Source organism: Amblyomma americanum, chromosome 5, assembly GCF_052857255.1.
Source record: "Amblyomma americanum isolate KBUSLIRL-KWMA chromosome 5, ASM5285725v1, whole genome shotgun sequence".
In the NCBI taxonomy this organism is placed as follows: Eukaryota; Metazoa; Arthropoda; class Arachnida; order Ixodida; family Ixodidae; genus Amblyomma; species Amblyomma americanum.
The window spans coordinates 19,605,781-19,629,729 of NC_135501.1; the positions used below are offsets into that span (position 1 = coordinate 19,605,781).

General features: G+C 46.2%; 1 protein-coding gene across 1 annotated transcript in view; it reads right to left on the reverse strand.

Moving 5' to 3' along the window:
* Window positions 1-16,574: 16,574 nt before the first annotated feature.
* Window positions 16,575-23,949, reverse strand: part of LOC144134592 (uncharacterized) — a 36,664-nt gene continuing 29,289 nt past the window's right edge. The window contains exon 3 of the mRNA XM_077667480.1: window positions 16,575-19,122. Within this exon, the coding sequence (XP_077523606.1) occupies window positions 18,047-19,122 (1,076 nt within the window). The 3' untranslated portion in view covers window positions 16,575-18,046. The remainder of the gene's footprint in view (window positions 19,123-23,949) is intronic.

The following is a 23,949-nucleotide window of genomic DNA, read 5'->3' on the forward strand; positions in this document are numbered from 1 at the left end:
ATGACTAAGTCATTAAAGTCATGATTAAGTAATTTAAGTCATGACTCAGAGCTACAAAAATTTTGGCCATTATTATTTGCTGGTGTCGTAGTGCTCCGTACATTGTGTGTTAAACGGTGCATACATGTGCGTCTCCTGTTTGTATTCATTTAAATGCAAAGAGCACATCTAATAAACTGAATTTGCATCTGTATTGCGCTGCTATATCCTGTTATATGGGCGGGATCGGGCGCCTTTTTGAATTAATATTTCCTTTGTGTGTAAAATTCTAGCACATTTCATATTCTTGTGGCGGGAGCAGCGCAGCAAGAAACAAAGAAGAGAGAGGCGGGAATCGACGCTGACCAACAAACAGATTTTTAATCCACGTTCGATCGAATATATACACCTCGCTCGTGCAAGAAGGAAAGGAGAGAAGCATGACAAACGCGTAAGATGTACACATGGTAAAAGATTATTACAATGCACGCAGATAATCAATTTCGCTGTCACGAAACGCTATCGAAAGTATGCTGACGGATATACGTCGCTCTTTTGCCCAATGTTGAAGGCTTCTTCAATCTCCCTGGTCCGCTGAATAAAATACGACAGGATGGCCATTGTGTTGATAAGCTGCGGAGCGCATTCATGCTCTCTGCAATGTTTTGCTAATTCAATGCTGACGGCGCCCTTTAGGGATATTTTGAGCCCTCGAAACCATTCATTCAAACACTGCCCTGTTTGACCAATGTAGGTGTGTCCGCATGACAGAGGTATTTCCTAAACCCCGCTGTTCACACATTTCACATGTTTTTTGCGGTGCTTTTTCTTGCATTGATTTTTCTTTGCTACCTGTTGACTTTGGCGCACAGGCTTCTTAATTTGTTGGGTGCTGACATGAGCTCTTTTACACCAGTTCTTGCGCCTACCTTTTTGAGACTGGGAAATGCCATTAATGTCAGGAATGACCGCGTACGGCTTCTTTTGTTCTGATGTGGTTATGACATATTTTCTGCCTCTAAGTGCTTGCAGAATTCATTCTGCGACACTGGATAGCAGTCTCGTCGGGTAAACTGCTGCTTTCAGCCGACTGTTTTGGGCGTCAAAACTTCCTCGAACTTCTTGATGACAGGATCTCGTTAATGCGGCTCTCATTGCTACTTTTGCTAAGGACTTGAAGAACTAGGACTAGAAATAACAAGTGAACTCCCAGAAAGCAACGTTAGGCGATTTCTTGACTTGACGCTAGCCTTTCTAGGCGCTCACATATGCTGGCGGTACGGACCACGAAGCTAGAAGGGACTGCTTCCCTACACATCTGCGCACTTCAAGGTCATCAAGCGGGGGTAGAAAAAAACAGCAATGAGAGCCGCATTGACGAGATCCTGTCATCATGAGGTTCAAGGCAGTTTGGCATCCAGAAGTGTCGGCTGAAAGCAGCAGGTTGCCCGACGAGACTGCTATCCAGTGTCGCAGAAGAGATTCTGCAAGCACCTAGAGGCAGAAAATAGGTCGCAACCACTCAGAATAAAGGAAGCCGTACGCGGTCATTTCTTGCATTAATGGCATTTCCCACAATCTCAAAAGGGCAAGAGCAAGAACTGGTGTAAAAGTGCTCATGTCAGCACCCTACAACTTAAGGAGCCTGTGCGCCAAAGTCAAGAGGGAGCAAAGAAAAAAAATCAATGCAAAAAAAAACACCTGAAAAAACATGTGAAATTTGCGAAAAGCGGGGCTTATGAAATACCTCTGTCATGTGGACGCACATACATTGGTCAAACAGGGCGCTGTTTGAATAAACGGCTTCGAGAGCACAAAAGATCTCTAAAGGGCGCCATCAGCAGTGAATTAGCAAAACATTGCAGAGAGCACGAATGCGCGCCGCAGCTTATCAACACAATGGGCATCCCGTCGTATTTTGATCAACGGACCAGGGGGATTGAAGAAGCCTTCAACATCCGACCAAAGAGCGACATATGCGTCTGCATACCTTCAATAGCGCTTCGTGACAGAGAAATTGATTATCTGCGTGCGATTTCTTAATATTTCACCACGTGTACATCTTATGCGTTTTTCATGCTTCTTTCTTTTCCTTCTTATACGAGCGAGATGATATAAGCGACGAACGTGCATTAAAAATCTGGTTGTTATTCGGCGTCGTGTACCGCTTTTCTGTCTCGTGCTGCGCTTCTCCCGTCACAAGATCATGCACCAACCAGCCCAAATTTTCACCTTGTTAAAGAACATTTCATGTAAACAGGTAAGTCTGAATGGCCTAGCCAGCAAGCATTCACGCGAGTTTACAGATGTATTACAGCACCTGTAACGTAAGCATGTGCCTGAAATTTGGCACATATATGCGCTTAAATGCCCGAAGTCTGCATGAAATAGAAGAAAGAATTTTACTGAGCCAGAGCCGAGAAATCTAGCATTAACCTTTTGGGGCTGTCCATGGGACGCTCAACTTCTTGGACACGGCTAGTTGTGGGGACGTTTTTTGGAAGTCTTCGGGAAAAATGACAACCTCCTGGGGACATTCCAAATGTCCTGATGTGATATTTCTGGGAGATTTAGAGGAGTTTTTGTGTTTGTTGGGTCCCTGTTTAGTTTTGATACTGTACTTTTCCAAACAGACCACAGCCATTCGCCACACACTGAAGCAACTTCTGATCGGACGGACCAGGGAGATTGAAGAAGCCTTCAACATCCGACCAAAGAGCGACATATGCGTCTGCATACCTTCAATAGCGCTTCGTGACAGAGAAATTGATTATCTGCGTGCGATTTCTTAATATTTCACCACGTGTACATCTTATGCGTTTTTCATGCTTCTTTCTTTTCCTTCTTATACGAGCGAGATGATATATGCGACGAACGTGCATTAAAAATCTGGTTGTTATTCGGCGTCGTGTACCGCTTTTCTGTCTCGTGCTGCGCTTCTCCCGTCACAAGATCATGCACCAACCAGCCCAAATTTTCACCTTGTTAAAGAACATTTCATGTAAACAGGTAAGTCTGAATGGCCTAGCCAGCAAGCATTCACGCGAGTTTACAGATGTATTACAGCATCTGTAACGTAAGCATGTGCCTGAAATTTGGCACATATATGCGCTTAAATGCCCGAAGTCTGCATGAAAAAGAAGAAAGAATTTTACTGAGCCAGAGCCGAGAAATCTAGCATTAACCTTTTGGGGCTGTCCATGGGACGCACAACTTCTTGGACACGGCTAGTTGTGGGGACGTTTTTTGGACGTCTTCGGGAAAAATGGCAACCTCCTGGGGACATTCCAAATGTCCTGATGGGATATTTCTGGGAGATTTAGAGGAGTTTTTGTGTTTGTTGGGTCCCTGTTTAGTTATGATACTGTACTTTTCCAAACAGACCACAGCCATCCGCCACACACTGAAGCAACTTCTGATCGGACGAGGAATAATGTATTTTATATAGAAGGAACATGTCATGAAGCTTTTGTGCTTATGTTCTCTAAAAGTGTCCATACCTGGTGGCAACATTCATTATAAATGTAGCATTAGTGGTGAGTTGATAAGCTTGTCTTTAAGAACAACTGCAATGAGTTGCTGCCAAGTTACTGCCTCAGGTACAATAACCTTGAGAAGGCTACCAGCCTTTTGTCTCCCAGCGGTGAGCAAATTTCAGGCTGCTGGATCACTCTTTCTATGCTCGAAACGAGACCAGGCAGTTCTAGTTTCTTGTGCAGCCTCGTCCTGTGTGCTTCTATCTTCAAGAATAACAGCGTATCGCTGACGGAACGGCGGAGTTCATGCACACTATCTCCTGCTCCAGCTTCGAGTCGGCCTGGCCATCATACGGCCAGGTCAAGGAAGAAGAAAGAAATTGTCAACGTAGGCGACATTCGTTGCCAGAGTATGTGGAGCGTGTGTTCTCTACGGGCCCCAACTTCGCCCTGTAACCAGAGAAGACCGCACCTGAACGAATCTCCGTCATACGGCAAGCCTAAAGTGATGTTTGCACTTCACAGGCGGTGGAGTTTTTCTCAAGGCGGAAGCTTGAAAAACCCAATCTTCCAGTACGGCGCACCGTTTCGTACCTTCGTGTTATTAGATGCGGAAAAGGATGGTGGTTTTCATGTGTTAACAAAATAAATGTTTCATGCACAGTCTTTGGAGGCAACTATTTCAGTATTAGAACACTTTCCTGTAGTTTCTTGAGCATGTTAAAAGCACTAAGAACGAGGTTATGCAAAAAACTAGACTTCACTAGACTCGTTTCGAGTACAGGCAAAAGTGAACGCAGCAACCTGAAACTTAAGTTTAGAGATAAGACCCATTTTGATGATGTAATGAAAACGGCGCGACGAACGAGGACAAAATTAGAACGCAGAGGACAGGACAAGCGCCACACAGGACAGGACCAAAGTAGAACACGTGGGACAGGCACTGGTCCTGTCCTGTTTGATCTTTCTTCCTCGTTCGTCGCACCTTTTTGATTGCACCTTCAAACATGAACAAACTAGCCCAAGCAAGAGTTTTACTTCCCCATTTTAATATTTGCCTCCTCCGGGTTGCAATACCTGAGTCAAGAATATGGCAAAATCACTTGCAAATTTTGTTAATGCAAAGACTAATCCCCTGACCATTTCTGTGAAGTATTTCCACCAGATTTAAATTTTTTTGCATGAACGTAAAGACAAAGGGTTCATGACATGCTTTTTTCATACAAAAGGCAAATTAGTCCTTGCCACATAACAAGTTTCATCAATGTGTGGCGGATGGCTCTGGTCACTTCCGAAATATATGCTTTCGTAAAGAACAAATATTTGTAAATGCTTGTAAGAAATGCTCACTTCTTCCTTTTCTTATAGGCGCCACTTGGAATGGCGAGCTCTATCGGCGGAAGCTGGAATCTACATTGGTTCTTGCATCGCGCCACTCATAAGCGGTAATCTCCTTTCACACTGTGACCAAATCTTGTCTAGCCGTTTGAAGAATCAAAACACACAAGGTTGAGCGCGCACAGGTGTTCAATCTCCTGGACGCTCTTTAGTGCTTTTGAATCCTCATGAAGGTAAATACGAATCTGCTGCACCAGAAATACTTGCTATTTTTGATATGTCTCTCAAGCCAATAAAATAAATATTATACAATGGTCGACGGCGTCTAATTCCGATCTCAGAAATCAAGCTCCCGCTCTCTACACACAACACATGCTTGATGCACTAGCCCCGAAGAAACAAAGGCGTGCTTTCCCATAGCTGTGCTCATTAAAAACTAGTGAAGAGTGTTATTGTGAAGCAATGTTTTTGTAACGCTCTGAAAAAGTCATTCTCGCAATTAATAAACAATGCTTAGGCAGCATGTGGAGAGGCTGAAAGAGGCAGCGTGACACAACCAGACGTTGATACCAGTGGTGCCAAGCTGCTCAAGAATCTCATCGGGGTTTGTTGAACAACTTGCCAGGACTCAGCTAGAAAAAATTAACCTTTGTGATACAATATTGCCACACTGCTGACATTCTGCTGGCGCCACCTGGTAGCCGAACCTGTCTTCCAGCGCGTGGCCGAACGTCTTCTTTTGTCTTCAATGAGCGCGGCGGTTCGGCAAGCCTCGCCCCTGTAAACGTCTGTACTTCCCGCGCCTTGCTACATTTGTCGGTGACGTTTGGTGGAGGTGCTGGGTGTTATTCCATGTACGCTGACCCCGACGATATCCTTGACGCTACTCCCCGACGCGCGGACGCCACACCTGTCCACAAAGCGAGCCGTCGCCTGCGAGGCTTGCAACCCGAGTGTGAGCCACTGACAAGGTCTGTGCGAGCTATGACTTCCACAACTGGCAGCCAGACAGGTCAGTACTCCGGCAGTGCCCCGCCGTACGTCGTTCTCGCACCGCGGTCGCTACCATCCTTCCACGGCGACCGGATCGAAGGTGTTGAAGATTGGTTGGCCAGTTTTGACCGTGTTGCTACATTCAACCAATGGGATGACGAGCGGAAACTGATGAATGTCTATTACGCACTGCAAGCCTCGGCGAAAACGTGGTTCGAGAACCACGAGGCGTCCTTTTCCAACTGGGCAGCTTTTCGCCGTGGGTTGCTCGCCACATTCAGCTCCAGCGAGCGAAAGGAAAATGCTGAAATTTCCCTTCGCTCCAGGTCACAGCAGTCAACGAGAGCTTGGTCATGTTTATTGAGGGCATGATTCGCCTCTTCAATCGGGCCGACCCGGCCATGTCCGAAGCTGAGGCTACAAAGGTGCGGCACCTTAAGCGTGGGATAAAGGAGCAGCTGTTTGCAGGCCTCATGTGCGACCCTCTGAGAACCGTCGCCGCCTTCGCTATGGAAGCTACGAGCATGGAACGTTCACTGCAGGAACGGAGTGCCCAATATGGCCGCCAGGCAAATGTAGCGGCCGCTCACTACTGCACGTCCTTGCCAGTCCCGGATATGAGGCGTGGCGAGAGCTTGTAAGAAGCATTGTCGGCGAAAAACTGCGACGCCTCCACTTGGATGCTCCGTCGGCAAGCATACCTTCTACAGACGATGTTCTCCGAGACGAAATCCGGCGAGCGGTGCTGCCACCACCAGTACCTCTATCAGAGCCGTACGTCATGTCTTACAGCGATGTTCTGTGCCGACCTGCCCCCGCGCCGCAAGCGTTTCGCCCCGTTGCCGGACCACGACCAGCCCATCGTCACCTGCGTACCGTAGAGCAGCAGGAGAACCTGTGCCCTCCTTTCAGCAAAGGGCACCTGTGGCGAAGGTCCAAAAATCGCCCGTTCTGCTACCACTGTGGGTAGCCCGGCCATATTCTGCGGAATGGCCCGTACCGACTGATAGGTTTGAGAGGGTTCCCACCGGATGCACCTCCACCGCGCGATGGTGAAAGACGCAGAGGAGTACCTGGACACTCAGGTGCTGCCCCCGACCTCGCAGCGGCGCCTATCGCGATCACCATCCCCCAGGCGCTTCGCTTCGCCCAGTCGGCTGTCATCCTCTGGTCAGTTCAGAGGCACGTCTCCTCGACGGGAAAACTGAAGACGGCATCCTCCGGGGGTAGGGTCGCCGCCACTGCACAGAGTCAACAGCCTCCATCCGACGATTTGACGCGACGGCCCGAGCGGCGACGACCCGATCCGACGAACTCACCGACGTGCTGCGAACGATTAGTTTCTGCTGAAATTTTAGTTACCGCCGACAGTCATGAAGGGACCGCACTCGTCGATACCGGTGCCGATTTTTCTGTGATGTGCAGGCAGCTCGCTACGACTCTCCGTAACATTCTGACGCCTTGGTGTGGACCCGTGATTCGCACCGCCGGTGGCCATGTAGTGATGCCGATCAGCGTGTGCACCTGTCGCATCCAGATCCGCGGTCTTACTTTCACTGTTTCCTTTGCCGTATTACGTGACTGTTCAAAAGACCTCATTCTGGGCATGGATTTCCTTTAAGGGTATGGTGCAGTCATCGATCGAGCCCAGCAAAGTAATGTTACGCGTATGTGATGACCACATAACAATCCCTCCGCAAGCAAGCAGGTTCGTCACAGTTGAGTGTAATGACAGCACCGGCACTCTTGGCATCGCTGAAGCGAACATGTCGCTGCTCCTTGCTCGGCAAGTTTGTGTAGTTCGATGCCTAGTAAAGCTTGCCAACGATCGCACCGACAAATTAGTCACCAACTTTACCCATGAACCGTGACATGTAACGAAGAGAGAGGTCATCACTTACTTTGACAAGCTTGGAGAGTGTTACAGGCAGTGCTTTTTGTCCACCACGTCAGACCTCGACGATGCAACGGCTACAACCATTCCGACCGACCGACGTAAACCTGCGCCTCTTGGCCAGTCAGAAACGCTGCGTGGAAAACCTCATCCATTCCTTCCGCGACTGTTTTGCATCAAATTCCAAGGTGCGACACACGCCGCTTAGAAAGCACCGAATGATCGTTGCTGACGACCAAAGATCACTATGGCAGTGCCCTTATCGTATGTCTTCAAAAGAACGTGACGCTATCCGCCGCCAAGTTATACAAATGCTCCAGGACGATGTAATACGACCGTCCACGAGCCTCTGGGCACCTCCTGTTGTCTTCGTCACGACGAAATATGGCACCTTCAGGTTCTACTTGGATTCATCATCATCATCATCATCATCAGCCTTACTACACCCACTGCAGGGCAAAGGCCTCTCCCATGTCTCTCCAATTAACCCTATCCTTTGCCAGCTGCATCCACCCTTTGCCTGCAAACTTCTTAATCTCATCCGCCCACCTAACCTTCTGCCGCCCCCTGCTACGCTTACTTTCTCTTGGAACTACAGACTTCTTAATAACGTCACGAAAAAGGACGTGTACCCTGTGCCACGAATTAATGACTCCCTAGACCGCCTACGCCATGCCAAATATATTTCGTCACTTGACCTACGCAGTAGCTATTGGCAAATAGAGGTGGACGAACGCGACCGAGAGAAGACCGCCTTTATTACTCCTGACGGTTTGTACGAGTTTAAGGTGCCCCTTTTGGCTTGCGCTCAACCCCTGCCACATTCCAACGAATGATGGACACCGTGCTGTCTGGTCTGAAGCGGCAGTCATGCCTCGTATATCTAGACGATGTCGTGATCTTCTCTGACACATTCGATGAGCACCTGAAACGTTTGTGTGTTGTTTTCGAGGCCATACGTTCTTTCTGAAGCCAGAAAAATGTTATTTTCCGTTTCATGAGTTAAAATTTCTTGGTCACATTGTCAGCACTCCAGGTGAAAAGACGACCGCCGTAGCTGCCTTCCCCAATACAGCAGACAAACGGAGCCTGCGTCTTTTCTTGGGCCTCGGCGCGTACTACCGCCAGTTTGCAAACAATTTCTCCAAGCTAGCAGAGCCTTTGACCCGCCTGACGAAAGAAGCTGAACCTTTCTTCTGGGGCCAGGACAAGGAAAGAGCCTTCACGGAACTCAAATCCCGTCTCCAATGTTCGCCTGTGCTTGGCCACTTCGACGAAGAGGCCGACACGGAACTGCACAATGATGCCAGTCTCGTTGGTCTTGGTGCAGACCTTGTTCAGCGGCAGGATGGTCTAGAACGCGTGATTGCTTACGCCAGTCGCACTTTATCCCGTTCAGAAGCCATTTATTCCGCCAAGGAAAGGAATGTCTGGCTGTTCTGTCGGCAGTTACGAACTTTCGACCGTACTTGTATGGCCGCCCGTTTCGGGTCGTGAGCGACCATCATTCACTGTGTTTGCTGGCGAACCTGAACGATCCCTCGGGGCGGCTTGCTCGATAGAGCTTTCGCTTACAAGAATTTGATGTCACCATCGTGCACAAGTCCGGCCAAAAACACAGTGATGCTGACTGTCTCTCCCGCACTCTCATTCCTTGCCCCACAGAGGAGTCCGACGACGATTCCGCTTTTCTCGGTGCTGTCACCACATCCACCTTTGCTCGCCAACAGAGGGACGACTCTGAACTGCTGCCCCTCATCGACTGCCTCGAAAGAAAAGCTCCATCTCCACCTCGACTCTTCAACCGCGGACTGTAATCGTTTTGCTTACGCGATGGTGTCCTCTACAAAAAGAACTACGGCCCAACGGACACTGTCTATCTGCTTGCAGTGCCAACAACGCTTCGTGACGAAGTTCTGCGTGCGTGCCACGACGACCTTCCTTCGGGCCACCTCGGGTTTTCCCGCACGTTGGCGCGCATACACCACAAGCACCACCGGCCCAGGCTTGCTGCGATTGTCCACCGCTACGTGCGAACCTGTCGTGAGTGTTAGCGCCGGAAGACGCCGCCGACTAAACCAGCCGGGCTCCTGCAGCCTATCGATCCCCCGCGCCTCCCATTTCAACAAGTCGGCATGGACTTACTCAGCCCATTTCCGGCGTCTTCCATGGGTAACAGGCTTTTTGCTGTTGTTACTGACTATCTTAGCGGATACTGTGAGACCAAGGCCCTTCCTCGAGGTACCGCCACCGAAGTTGCACATTTTTTCATTCACAACATTGTGCTTCGTCGCGAAGCCCCAACAGTCGTATTAATTGACAGGGGAACCGCCTTTACGTCGGCACTTACGAGCGAGGCACTTCGATTCAGTGGCACCAGCCATCGCAATACTATAGCTTACCATCCGCAAACAAACGGACTGACTGAGCGGCTTAACAAGACAATTGCCGATACGATTTCTATGTATGTCGACGATGACCATGGGAACTGTGACCGGATACTGCTTTGCATCACGTTCTCGTATAACACTGCGCTCCACAAAACGGCGCGCTTCACTCCGTTCTATTTGGTGCACGCTCGCGAAGCCTTGACCATGCTGGACGCCATGCTTCTTCCGGATCCTACTTCCTCTTCTTTCGTGGACGCTGATCAATTTGTTCGTGACGCCGAAGCCGCTCGCCAAGTTGCTCGCCAGCGAACCCGGTGCCAACAACAACGCGACGCCGAGCGCTACAACCGCCGCTGCCGGGAGGTGATTAACACACTCGTTGACCAAGTCTGGGTATGGGGTCCGATCCGTTTGCGAGGGCGCTCTGAGGAGCTTCTTCACCATTACTTTGGTCCATACCAGGTGTTACGGCGTCTCAGCGCGGTGACCTACGAGGTGCTCCATTAAGGAACCGTCCGGTCGTCTCGACACCCGACGTCCGAAGTAGTCCACGTGGCGCGAATGAAGCCGTAATACTACCGTTAGCCACTTTCCACAAAGACACTCGCGTCGTTAACATCCCGCCTTACGTATGTTTTCCCCTCGCGTGCGGCATCGAGTCGATGCCTCTTGGAAGGGAGCGGGGCAATGCCACATTCCTGACATTCTGCCGGAGCCACCTGGTAGCCGAACCTGTCTCCCAGCGCGTGGCCGAACGTCTTCTTTTGTCTTCAATAAGCGCGGCGGTTCGGCAAGCCTCGCCCTTGTAAACGGCTGCACTTCCCGCGTCCTGCTACGTTTGTCGCTGACAATATAATCACAAAACATCTCACATTTGAAGAGAATTACTGCTCGGGTTATAACAATGGCCTCGAGCCTGCCAGAAGCATGGAAGAATCCCTAACATCAACTTGATCCATAAGAGAGCAGTTGTCAGGGGAATGAAAAATTACAGATGGAACAGTATAATGTCTGTTGCCTGCAAGATATTTTATAAGGTGATCAGGTAATACAGTAGGACAACCACATACTTCTCAATAAGTTGCTAGAGAAATGCGCCAAACGGTACCAACCCCTATATATAGCGTTCATTGATTACGAGAAAGCACTTGACTCAGTGGAAACGACAGCAGTGATGTAGGCACTGCAGAATCAGGGTGTAGAAGTGTCTTATGTGAAAATACTGGAAGATAACTACAACGGCTGCGCAGCTGTCATTGTCTTCCATTTAAAGTCAGCGATAAAATTCTAATAAGGGATGTCATCAGGAGGGAGAGACGATGTGGTCAATGCTGTTCATAGCCTATTAAAGGAGATATTTCGAGGGCCAGATTGGGAACAGTTGGGGTAAGTTAATGAAGAATACCTAAATATTTAATCTGTGATTCGTTGATCACATCGCCTTGCTATGTCACTCTTGAAATTAACTGCAAAGTATGATCAATGAGTTAACCAGGAAAAACGGAACGCTTTGGTCTAAAAATATAAGATGCTGTAAAACCAAAATAATGTTCAACAATATCGGTTGAGAACAGCATTTTTCAGTTCGTAGCGAGGAGCTGGAAGTGATTAAGGAATACATCTACGTAGAACAGGCAGTGACAGCTGATCTGGATCATGAGAGGAAAAAAACCAGAAGAATAAAAATTATGTGGAGCGCACATGGCAGGTTCTCTCAGATCATGACTGCCAGCTCGCCAATATCCCTCAAGATAAAAGAGCACAACAGCTGTATCTTTCCGATACCCACCTACGCCGCAGAAACGTGGAGGCTAACGAAAAGGGTTCAGCCCAAGTTAAGGACAACGCAGCGACCTACGGAAAGAAAAATCTAGGTGTAACGTTAAGAAACTGGAAGTGGGCAGAGCGGGCGAAGAAACAAATGCAGGATAATGACATCCTAGTGGAAATCAAGAGGAAGAAATGGAATTGGGCGGAGAATATATGTATAAAGCGAAGGAAAGATAACGGATGGTTAGTAAGGGCGCCTGAGTGGATGCCAAGGGCAGCTAGGCAAGCGTAGCAGACGGAGGCAGATAGTTAGAAAGGCGGATGAGATCAAGAAATGGGCGGGGATAGGTTGGCCGCAGCTGGCACAGGACAGGGTTAAATGGAGAGATATGGCATAGGTACCTGCCCTGCAGTGGGCGTAGTCAGGCTCATGATGGTGATGATTGGCGGTTTACCAGCTAATTTGCTCAAAACGAACTTTACATTACACTCTTATATCTTGCGAAAGCACTAGTCCGACGGGTATACACCGAGCAAGATAAGAGGATGTATATGGGTGGGTGCTCGCGATATATCTGGGTTCGTGCCAAGAGCATAGCAACAGTGACATTGCAACCACAGCGTCAGAACAATGCTGTGACATAGTTTTGACATCATGTCAACATATGATGCTAAGTCCATGACCATTCATGACTTCCCATGATAAAAATAATATAAAATGATGAAAGCAAAGATAAAGAACAAGAATAAAAAGAAAAGAACAACAATTGTAAAAAATAAAAAATGTAGGGTGGGCACACACATTTGCTTCGTTTATATAAAATGCGTACACGATAATACTACGACATGAAAAACAGCAGGATAAGCCAGAATTAGAAAACCAGCACTAATGTAACAAGACGAGGCAATGCTCTTGCAGTTTTGTTTGCGCGTGTTTATACAATTTAGGCAAAAATTCTGTCATTTTTTGTGGTTCGAATGTGAAACGGTTTTTCAGATGCGGCCCTCTTATCAATTGAGCTAAAAATTTTTATTGTTAACACAGTATATAAAAAAAGACGAAAAGAAAATATATCGATCAATCACGAATTTACGTACTCCTTCTCACTTTCTATGAAACATTTAGTAATCGAGGGTTCAACGAAGATCTGTCTGATCAGGCATTAGTTGAAGTGAAAGTGTAACAGTCACTGCCCAAGTCAAAGTAAAACACGTTTCAGAACCCAAACGTTTTCCTTGTTTACAATGAAGCTAAAAGGGCAAGCAGTCCAAACTTAAATGCGCAGAATATGGCGTAATGCTCCCTCAACCTTTCATTTAGGCAACGCCCCGTCTGTCCAATATACACTTTCCCACACGCGAGTGGGATCTGGTGAAGTTGTTTATCAGATGAGGGAGGGAGCATCAGGTGAGGGTGCATGAGCGTTCGATGGGAACGGGAACAGGTTGTAATCTGCCTCTTCACTGTAAGGACTGTCAACAAAGCACCTGCGAGCCCATTCTTGAAAGAACTGTAGTTTTAGGTAGAGGCCGGGATCGAGTGTCCCTCGAATTAAAAGAAGCGTTTTTAATTAGGAAAACGGGCCTGAGTGCCGTTAGCGATGCTTCTATATTCTTGCATAAAAGCGAAGAAGCCTTTTTAGGAAAGTTTTCCTGATAGGAATACGTGTACAGGTGCTGTGGTTTTTCCAATGTAATCTGAAAGGTTGAGTGCACAAAGCCTTTTAGATGGTTTCCCTGTCTCACGTCTTTTTCGGAATTTGACGGTTTTAATGCTTTTTGTTGGTCGTCATTCTTTCAGATCCAAATCAGTCATGTTTCTTTGGCCCTTTACACCACGTGTCATGCCTGTTATTGTTCTTTCTCCGAACTTATCGTTTTTAACTAAGTCATGTTTTTGCAGTTTTTTCTTTATTGCTTTTATGACCCTACTCACCTTTCTGACGTTTGCTGCAGCTGATAGGTGGTGTGACGGTGAACCTATATATTATGTGTTTTCTTTCAATAAAAAATCAGTTGTCAGTAGCGCGTTGTCTTGTCCACCTTTCTTGTGAGTGTCTCTTATTTTTGCGCTAACAGTTGTACATAGAGCTTCCTTCTAACCGCTATCCCGACAACTTTTTGGAAAGGATCCAAAAACAGACCTTAGAGCCGAGCTCTGCCAATCGTAAGGCTTTCACTGCCACTGCTGGCACTCTGTAGGTACGCGCATGGTGCAAGCGATGCTTTGCCCCGTGTTTTGCCGGAGTATAACCTGGGTGGTCCCGCGTAAGCTCGAACAACGAGTGGCTGGTCGGGCAGTCACCACACGAGGCGTTGCGCCAAACGGCATCGTCTTATGTGACCGGCGTCTCCTGGCAATAGTAGGACTGCGACTCTGGTGACCTACACTGTACAGCTGCTCCCTAAGCAATTTGCGCAGGTGGCACACTTGATCCGCCGTATCTCCAACAGACGTGGGGGGCTCAAGGAAAGTGGCACCATGCGAATCGTGTAGGCGTTGCTGATCGGTCGTGTGACGCTCTACACACCTTATCAATGACGAAATCGGAGAGAGTGAAATCGCCTGAATGTCCTCCTGCGATATGTGGTCAAGACAGCCCTCAGACTGCCCCCGTAGACGTCGACTCGCCGCCTCATCTAGCTGGGCCTGCACAACACGGCAGAAGAGCTGGTGGAATCCCAAAGGACCCGCCAGCTCACGCGCCTTCGAGACACGTGAATGGGCCGGAGCGTTCTGCCACGATTAAGCTACCCCGAGCCGAACACTCCTTTGCAGCAGAAATCAACATTTGCAGCGTCAACATTTAGAATATACCTGCAGTCCACGGTTGTGACTTTTCGCGATGACATTTTCGCTCAGAAAGAAGCTATTTGCATTGGGTCAAGCATCGCTCATGCCGTCAGCGACATCTTTTTACCACCTTTTGACAATACCTCGGCCGAATCTCTTGTAAGCTCAAAAGTTATACAAACTTTAGTACGAAGATAAGCTTCTAGTAATTTGCAAAGTTGACAATACCGGTTTTTAACAGGAAGTGTTGTGAACATTGGCCATTTTTGAGGCGTGTCTGAAGCCGCTTGTTTTAACTCACGATGTCCCGATAGGTCGTCTCTTCGGTTCTTCGACCTGAGCCTTGTATTTTCAAGTTGGCATGTCTGCTGGGAGTACGAGAAGCGAGGCATAAAAGCTGTGCTACCCTGTTCATCGGCGCATACGAAGCTCGTAAAAGAGGACATCGTGCAAACATGCATTTTGAATGCCCTGGGAAAGTCTTGCCCTCACTTGATTAACGACACTTTCTTGAGGCCGATTAAACGGTAAAATCGAGCCCCTATCCCGCCCATCTGCTTCGTGCTGTAGCGGAGCACGTCCTCGAAAAGCAGGATGACAGTGACAAGATGCCAAAAAACAGAAAAGAAAAGGGTTGTAAACTTGACATACATCCATGGTTTGTTTCAATCAATCAATATCAATCAATCAATATTTTATTTCTTCCTCAGAGAAAGATTAACGGAGGACGAGGAGGGCTCGAAGAAAAAGTGGAAGTTTCCACTTGACGAGCTTCGAGCCCCCTATTTACAAGGCATATACAGTGGAAGATTTAGAAATATACACAATCTCGTGAAGATTGCTCGGAGAGTCAACATAATAGTCATGCTGTCAGCACCCGATAAACAAAGCACACTTTCTATGCTGATGGCTCCTTCGGGAAGTAAAAACGTAGGCTCTCAGACACGACCTTCCAACAGGTACGTTGATTGTGCTGAGGGTTGTTATGTGGCCCTTTCTACGTGGGCCAGAACGGACGGTGTGTGAACGAACGACTGCGAGAGCGCGCCTACAATGCTCGTGAAATGCCTGAAACGCTTTGCGGCATCAGTCACCCTTTCTAAAACGGAGATTATGTATTTCAGCATGAACTACGGGACATGCCTTTGGTTTCGCATTGTTTGCTATTTGTGGTGGTTTGTTTTGTTCCCCCTTTCACGTGCCTCTGTATTACGGTCAATTTCTGGCGCCCCTGATTTTGCTGCGCTTTATGTATCCTAGAAATATGAAATAGGTCTCCTCATGACCGACGACTGCAAAATAGCATCATGGTAGTTAATTCAGGGAATACCATCGGTGCGAATGGTGGCCCCAAGGGCTCGTTTTAACGCGATAGCGTTAAAGGCCCAGTTGCCTAGGTGGGCCGCCTATGTCACGTGACCTTGCGGTGTCGCCACAACCTCTCCACCGCATTGTGCGGAAACTCACGTGGCAGGTGATTGTTAAATTAATGATTGATCGAGAAAGACTGCTAGGGAATAGCAACTTGGGCCGCACAAAGCCCACCGGTGGCAGCGCCTGCCATCTCAGGGCAGTGGCGCATCCCTTAACGGCTTCGCCAATGCGGAAGGAGTGACCTCAATTTAAAGTCGAGAATGATGAATTTCGCATCCATGGGCATTAACTCATTAACGATATCGCCTCACATGTTCAAGGCGGAGCTTAAGTAGCCCCTCTAATTTTTGCAGGTTCAACTGCTGGCCCTTGCGCCACTGATGAGTTATATGTGTGGGATGGCATGTACGTAGGTGAGGAAGTGCAGTGCTATGAGCGGAATCGTTTCCTCTTACATTGCGTGACACTTTGTCCAGCGCCAACGCGCACTGCATGGTCGGCGCTGCCACGGCCCAGCGGGTTTCCTGGTTCGTTTGGAAGCATCTATAGACACCGAATTTTTTCACGTGCATTTATTAAGACAATACAAAATTCTTCCATTTTAGAAGACAAAAAGCAAGAGGAATGACACCGTGGTCTTCTCCTGTAGAGGCGGTGTGCAGCAACAGTGACAGCATTTCAGTAAGCGGACCATGACATGATACCATATCTGCACAAAACAACTGCAAACAGTATCTATCTTTGAATATCATCGGATTACAAACATAATACGGCACTTTATTGTTCACAAACTCAGTTTTCCATATTGTAATGTAGCAGTGATGTTTTAAATGCATAAAAGCAAGAAAATTTTACGGAGAGTACAAACGGAGCAATGGTTTCCTCCAGAAGACAGAAGAAACAAACGGTATATTTCGCAAGAGTGCGCGTACAGAGAATGGTATTAATGCCGAGAATTAAAGCCCGAATTTTTGAAACGTTTACATTATTAGAAACACCAGTTATTCTAAGCTAAGCGTCGCAGAATAGCATGGTGTAGAATGCAGTCGTTTGCTTACGGTAACTGAAGGCCTATCTGCTTCGGGTGAACTTGTCAAAACGCATTGAAAATACCTCTGTTTAGGTACTGATTACAATATGCGCAGCGGGTTTTGTTATATAAAGCAGAGCTTTGAATAGCAATAGCTTGAAACAAGTCTTACGGCATGTTGTATTATACGGGCTAATAATTTAGTGCAGCTTGCAATCAGGGAGGAAATAATTGTACCAAGGAAGAACAAGTAATTTTGTCATTTCATTGTCACCACAGCTAGACAGATGAGCAATGAGTAATAATAAGTAACTCCTGGCTGAAGACATAAAGACGAATTTTAAGGTTAATAGGTCTCAATATGTTCTCGAATAGACAAGCCATAATCCAGGATAACATCATGATCACCTTATCTTCAGCGGAGAAAACAACAAATTCTGTGTCCTTTCTATTTTTCAAAAACTTTTTATTAGAGGCAACTAATAAATTCCTCAATTGTTCTAGTAGTGTAAGTAGTATTAAGCTTGGACAGTACTAACAATGCAAATATGTCGCTTTGCAGTGCCACAAAACGAAACTAAACATTCGTGTCACCAGCTGTATAAATGGTTTGTGTTGTTCTGCTTGTCCTGCACTCAGGGACGGCTACTTATCTGCAAGCACTGCTTGAGAGCTGGGGCGTACTCCTCGCCTCTTTAGTGAAGCTACATGCAGCTGGCCGCGAAGTGCGCCCTTCGGCTTCCTCTATAATCCGGAGTGTCATAACAGGGATATGTGCGGGCTGCTGATATGGCTGTGTTCTCATCTCAACTTTCCACATTTTCTGTCTATCATCTAATTGCAGACGAAGCGCGGATTTAGCAGTTAAAGGGAACGTAGAAATAAGCAGGCACTCCGCTGCTGAGCGTCATTCTGCAGTCGACAGATATGAACTTATTGCCTACAAATCCGGTCAGAGCCTAAATTATACCCGGGAGTCCCAAGGCTGACGAGAGGCTGGAAAGAAAATTAGTTGTTTTTTGCTCGTTGCGTCTTGGCGAGCTGAAGGCCGAGCTCCAGGGGTCGTATCACTCCACGGACCACTTGCATAACTACAGAGCTTTCAGGGAAAATGCAGTGCTTGGTAGCTAAGGAGGCCTTTGCGGCTATTGTAGCAACTGCAGAAGTGCCGCAGGATGCATCATCAGCGATAAGGGTCGCGAAACCTAACTGTATGGCATGTAGCGCTGTTGAAGCCACACAGACATCGTAAGCTATTCCACAGATGACAACGTGTGTTATGTTTCTAGCCTTTAACTCCGCTTCAAGAATTGTTGCATTGCGACTATCGTTATCCCAAAAGGCAGAGTAGCTGTCCACATCTGGATCCGTGCCCTTGCGAACTAAGAGCGCGTGGTCAGGCACCCTGAGCGCTTGGTGTAGCTGTGCTCCCCATGTATCCTGCACGCAGTGCGCTGGCCACAAAGTTTGCACAATGCTGCCAGAGCTCGTTTCATTATCAGCAAACGCCACGGTATCAAAAACCTTGGATTCCTCAGCACTCACGGGACTACTGGAATGGAACAGGCGGCGGTCTTTGTTCTCGAAAAATGAGATGTGGCTCGTTGGGTGCCAGTCTTGAGTGTAGACAATCACTTCCCATGGGAGATTTTCGGCAAGTTCATTGATCACAGGCACAATGCGTTCAGGGTCGCGATTGTCAGTGAGATTTTTCACTGAAAGACTTCCTGTGATGAAGTCGTTCTGCACATCAACAACAAGTAAGGCAAACTTTGGGGACAGTATGACCTTGATCCATGATGTCCACATTCTGTTAAACTCTGAAGCATCTAAGCATTTGTTATGGTCAGTATCGAAGCTACTAAACGCCAACGCAGCTTCTGTCTGTGTTTCATTGGTTGTTACATCGCCAAGATCAGTAAAAAGTGATCTCATAAGGTCGAGAAAATCTCCATAGGACAAGTATTCTCCTTCTTGCCCAGCACGCGGACGGAACCAATCAAGCGGTGACTGGAACTGACTCCCAAGGTTCAGCTTCTTCATTAGCGTCGAGGTGTTCAGGCTAGATCCCCACTGGTTTTCAGCTAGAAAGAAAACATCGCTATTTTGAGTGGTGCCTGAAAGAACCCGAGGATTTGCAATGACGCATGCATGAAGGCAAATGCTGGACCGCCTTTGACAGCCGCGCGAGGCTTGAGAGATAAAGCTTCTATAAAGAGAAGACGCAGGGACATCGGCTCTTAGAAGTTTTGGTAAGGTATAAAAAGCACAAGCACTTTTAGAAAGTGAAGAACAAGATGCCATTTTTATTTTTGAGCTTTTACAGGAATATGAACCTCCTCCCTCTTATTTTTATAGTGCCAGTCTCCTCACAATTCTCGCCAGGCCAAGACGGTAAGTGAAATACACAAAAATAAATCAGTGAATCAAAAAAGAAACAAATAATCGGCGGAGCCTTAAAAATGATCCAAACCATTACTGAGTAGAAACTTCCAGGGCAAGAAAAATATTTTAGTGGGTGTAAATCAGAACCGACAAGTCGTCATCGTCGTCGTCGTCATCGTCATCAGCCTGACTACACCCACTGCAGGGCAAAGGCCTCTCCCAAGTCTCCCTAATTAACCCTGTCCTTTCCCAGCTGAAAACACCACATTTGCACAATATCAACAATATCAAGAACATAGGAGGCCGTTATGGTCTTAATGTAGTGTTTTCAGCACCATGTAAGCTTGGCAAGATATGCTCCGTGAGAGAAAATGGACCCCCGAGGTGCGTTATCAAGCATATATGCAGCGTTATGCGGAATGCAGGTCTAAAGTCATCTACGTGATATCGCTCAAGTGTGGGCGTGTCTACATTGTGCAAACCGGCTGTTGTTTCAACGAGAGAGCGAGTGAGCACAAAAGGACAATAAAAAAAATGAAAGAGGGGAACCTCCCTGATCACTGCAGAGATTGTAAAGATTGCGGAGCGGTGCTGGAAGAGGCAAAGTTTATCGGGAAAGGCAGGGAGCGAGTTGAAAGGGAAGTTAAAGAAGCCGTTAACATAGAGAAAGGTGGGCCCACGTGCAAAACACTTCGTCGGTCAAACTGAGTGGCCGGGAACAGGATTTTTTAGATGGTTATGTGTAGATTTTGTGATTCAATCTTGTTATCATGCTCGTAAATTTTTCATGTCGTCTTCTGTGAGTAGCAACGCCCTGGCTTTTATACATAAATGTAATCTTTTTCTGTAGATATATTTTTCTTGTTAGCTAGTCCTGACTATGATACGCATTGTTGGTGATAATGTATTGGCGTATAAAGGTTGTATTTTCCACGATAAACTCAGTTCGTATTAGGCGCCTTTCACTCTCTGTGTCTTCCTGTGTTTGTTCCTTCACGCCATTCAACTTTATGCTTCACAATAGCCTGCGCAACCACGGCCACAAGATAGTCGCACAGCCGGCGACCTGTTGCATTCACTTTGCTATATGGAAGACGTGCGCTGCTTAGACTGATAGAGGTAAAGACGACAGCACGAACTGTTAAGCGCAATCTCCCACCTTCATATTCCGACTAGCCCATACACAAGCACTTCGCAACTGTGCCACTTCACTCTGTGTCGACGTGACATCGGGCGTTGCTCAGGGCTCCGTTTCGAGACCACTGACATGATCAGTGTAAGTTAATGAGATTCTGCAAGGAATTTCTGCTCGTTGGCGCTTCTTCGCCAGAACCTGCATTGCGTACAAAAAAAACTCACACTGAAGGGTATGCTGTTCACTTTCAGTGTGAACTAACGAATATTCTTGCGCGGTCTGCTATATTGAAAATAGAACTCGGTTCCAAAAAAGGCATCCGCCTGTCTTTTAACAGAAGAAATAATAAAAATGACACTCGTTATTTATGAGACGCAAACGTTATTTTCAGCAGCATACGTATATCTATATGAGTCAGGTGTTTTCACCTCACATTTCATAGAATGCCCATGTGAATCATCGTCATGACCAGTCTGACTACGACCACTGCAGGGCAAAAGCCTCTCCCATATTTGCCCGATTAACCTTGTCCTGTGCCAGCTGCGGCCACCCTATATCCGCAAACTTCATAATCTCATCTGCTCATCTCATAATCTTATCTGCCTGCTACGCTTCCCTTCTCTTGGTGTCCAGTTCATTACCCTTAGCGGTCATCGGTTATCTTGCATTCACATTAGATTTCTTACCCAAGCCCATTTCTTCCTCTTGATTTCTACTACGATGTCATTAGCCCGCGCTTGTTCCCTCAACCACTTTGCCCTATTCCCGTCTCTTAACGTTATGCCTATCATTCTCCTTTCAATAGCTCGCTGCGCTGTCCTTGACTTACTGTGTCCCTTTGTTCCTCGCTCATAGGTGAGTATCGGTAAGATGCAGTTGTTGTATACCAGTCCATGAAAATGGTAGTTCTAAGGCAGCCAGAGGGCAAAATTTTATTCAACGAAGCCAGAAATCTCGACCTTCTAAAAAAATTAGTTTATATTTCTTTTTCATTTGACATTAGAGCAAGACAGCAATGTGGGCTAGTTGGTTGTACATTTGGTGTGAATAACGCGCTACACACTAACAAAACGCCAACTGGAACGGGGGACACATATTAGAGAATGTGCGTGATTGTTTAGGAACGTCATCAAAAATCCCTCATTAATCAAATCCACCAAAACAGAATAGAGTGCCAATGCCTTTCTCAGCGCGTTATTAGCGAGGAGAATTGTGTACTAAAACGAACACTGAGTTTAAACTGCAAGCACTATGCTGGTGTTGAACAAACCTCCACCTGAAATTGTTATTCGAAATAATTGACAAGAGTAGAGTTCGGAGATATTCACATTAAGAAACAGCAGTACATATCTAAATGAACTGATCATAAGATCAAATTCGACAACACCTGAAAAGGACGAAACTTTGTGCTAAGTCAGGTTTGTCTGCCAACCGTAACAAAGCGGAACGCACTGTCTGGCAAACAAATATGGCGTACCAATGAATATTTTTTTTTATTTTCTAGGCTGTTACCCACCTTTATAACGCGCCCTGGGCAAAGCGGGGTATTTCAGAGTAAATAAATAAATAAATAAATTTGGTGTGCGCAAGAGCTTTTTACTTGGGATAAATTTATAGTTGAGCGCGTTAAGGAATTGTGAGTCGGTTAGGTCTCTTGAAGCCCATCTGGCGGAATGTAGCTGTTTAGCCTCTCCCCGCGTTTCTTAACACCGTCTCTTCTATGTTTATTTTTGATGTGCCCACACTTCTCAGTCTAACTTTCTGGTTTACGGTTGGCATGTCTTCTACGGCCTAGCTCTGCCTGTGTGCGCGTTGTGTTCTCCTGAGTACTGCTTATCCAGGCACTTCTTGCAGATTAAAAGGTATTCAAAAATTCGAGCGTGCGACATGGCCTTCATTATGCTCTGAAAGGGTTTACGAGGACAACTCCGTATAATGTTTCTTCCTAGTGTAATGGATGCAAAACACTCAACTTATTACTGAGAAAATTGTAATAAAAAAGAGAAATTTATTTCCCGTTGCTAAATTCAAATGCGGGAGTACAAGTGCGAAAAAGAAAGGCTGTTGTGTGCCAGTCTATTTCCTGTCTCATGTTCCCGCTCCGCTCTAGGTGTGCGCCATTCCAATTCGGTGACATTGCATCTTTGCGTAAATAAGTGCGGAAAAAGATACGCGCTCTTTCGCTCTCTTTGTATAAGCGGGTGAATTGTAAAGAAAAATGCCAATTTAATATATGTAGCATAAAGAATAAAAACCCATTTCCTTCAATTTTTGGTAAACGCAACTTTCAAGGAAACTTGTGTTTTGTAGAAATTAGCCATGGAGTCCGTATCTGCGTAAAGCCTAAGCTTCATTGCTTGTCAGTTAACTTCTAGAGCTTCATTGGTGCTCTGTTCTCCACCTGTCTCAGTAGAGTACTTCCAACGACTGTCAAAATCACGCAACGATATCGCGGCAATGTCCCAAGAGCATTGTGATGTTACCAGGAATATCACAGCATATTTATTTATTTATTTATTTATTACAAATACTGCTAATCCCAATTGGGATTGTGGCAGGAGGGCTTAGTATGTTAACAGAAAGCGGTCAAGCATAATCGGAACATTATACTGGTCAGCATGTTAAGAAAAACAACAAACGGTAAAACGAAAATACAACCGAGCTGTGACGAAAACAATCAAATAACACATAAAATAAGGCTAATGTCTGTAGTATTATACAAAGAATAACAAAATGTTGAAACATTGCTAGTTGTTATAATACGCAGACAATAAGTAAACAGTAAATATTATAAGCGTACACTGCAAAGGCATTAACATAGTATAGGTGTTTAGTTTATGTAACGCTGCATAGTTTGACAAAAAGAAAGCTTACACATAAAAAAATAAAATAAATAACCATGGGTATAATAATAACAGAACGCAAGCAACCAGGAATGAATCACTAATAACAGGACATACTCTCAACTGCAATATTAAATTTTGTCAATGATGAACAGTTAGTAATGGAGGGATCAAGGCTGTTCCATTCTCGAATTGCTAGTGGGAAAAAGGAATTTTTAAAGCAGTTAGTATGGAAATGATACTCACTTAATGTATGTGAATGTTTATGACGCGTTGATCTTGCTTCGGAGATCCAATGGAAATATATTTAGTAGTGTCGAGTTTTAGATGTCGATTTATTAGTTGAAACATGAGTTTTAGTCGTGCGACTTTTGCACGGGTCTGCAATGATTTTATTCCTTCAGTTTTCATTAATTCAGTAGGCAAATCGGTTATTTGTATTTGTTAAATATAAATCTGACTGCTTTTCTTTGAACGGCTTCAAGTTTGGTTATATCTTGATTAGTATAAGGAAACCAAACGACGTTAGCATATTCGAGAACAGATCT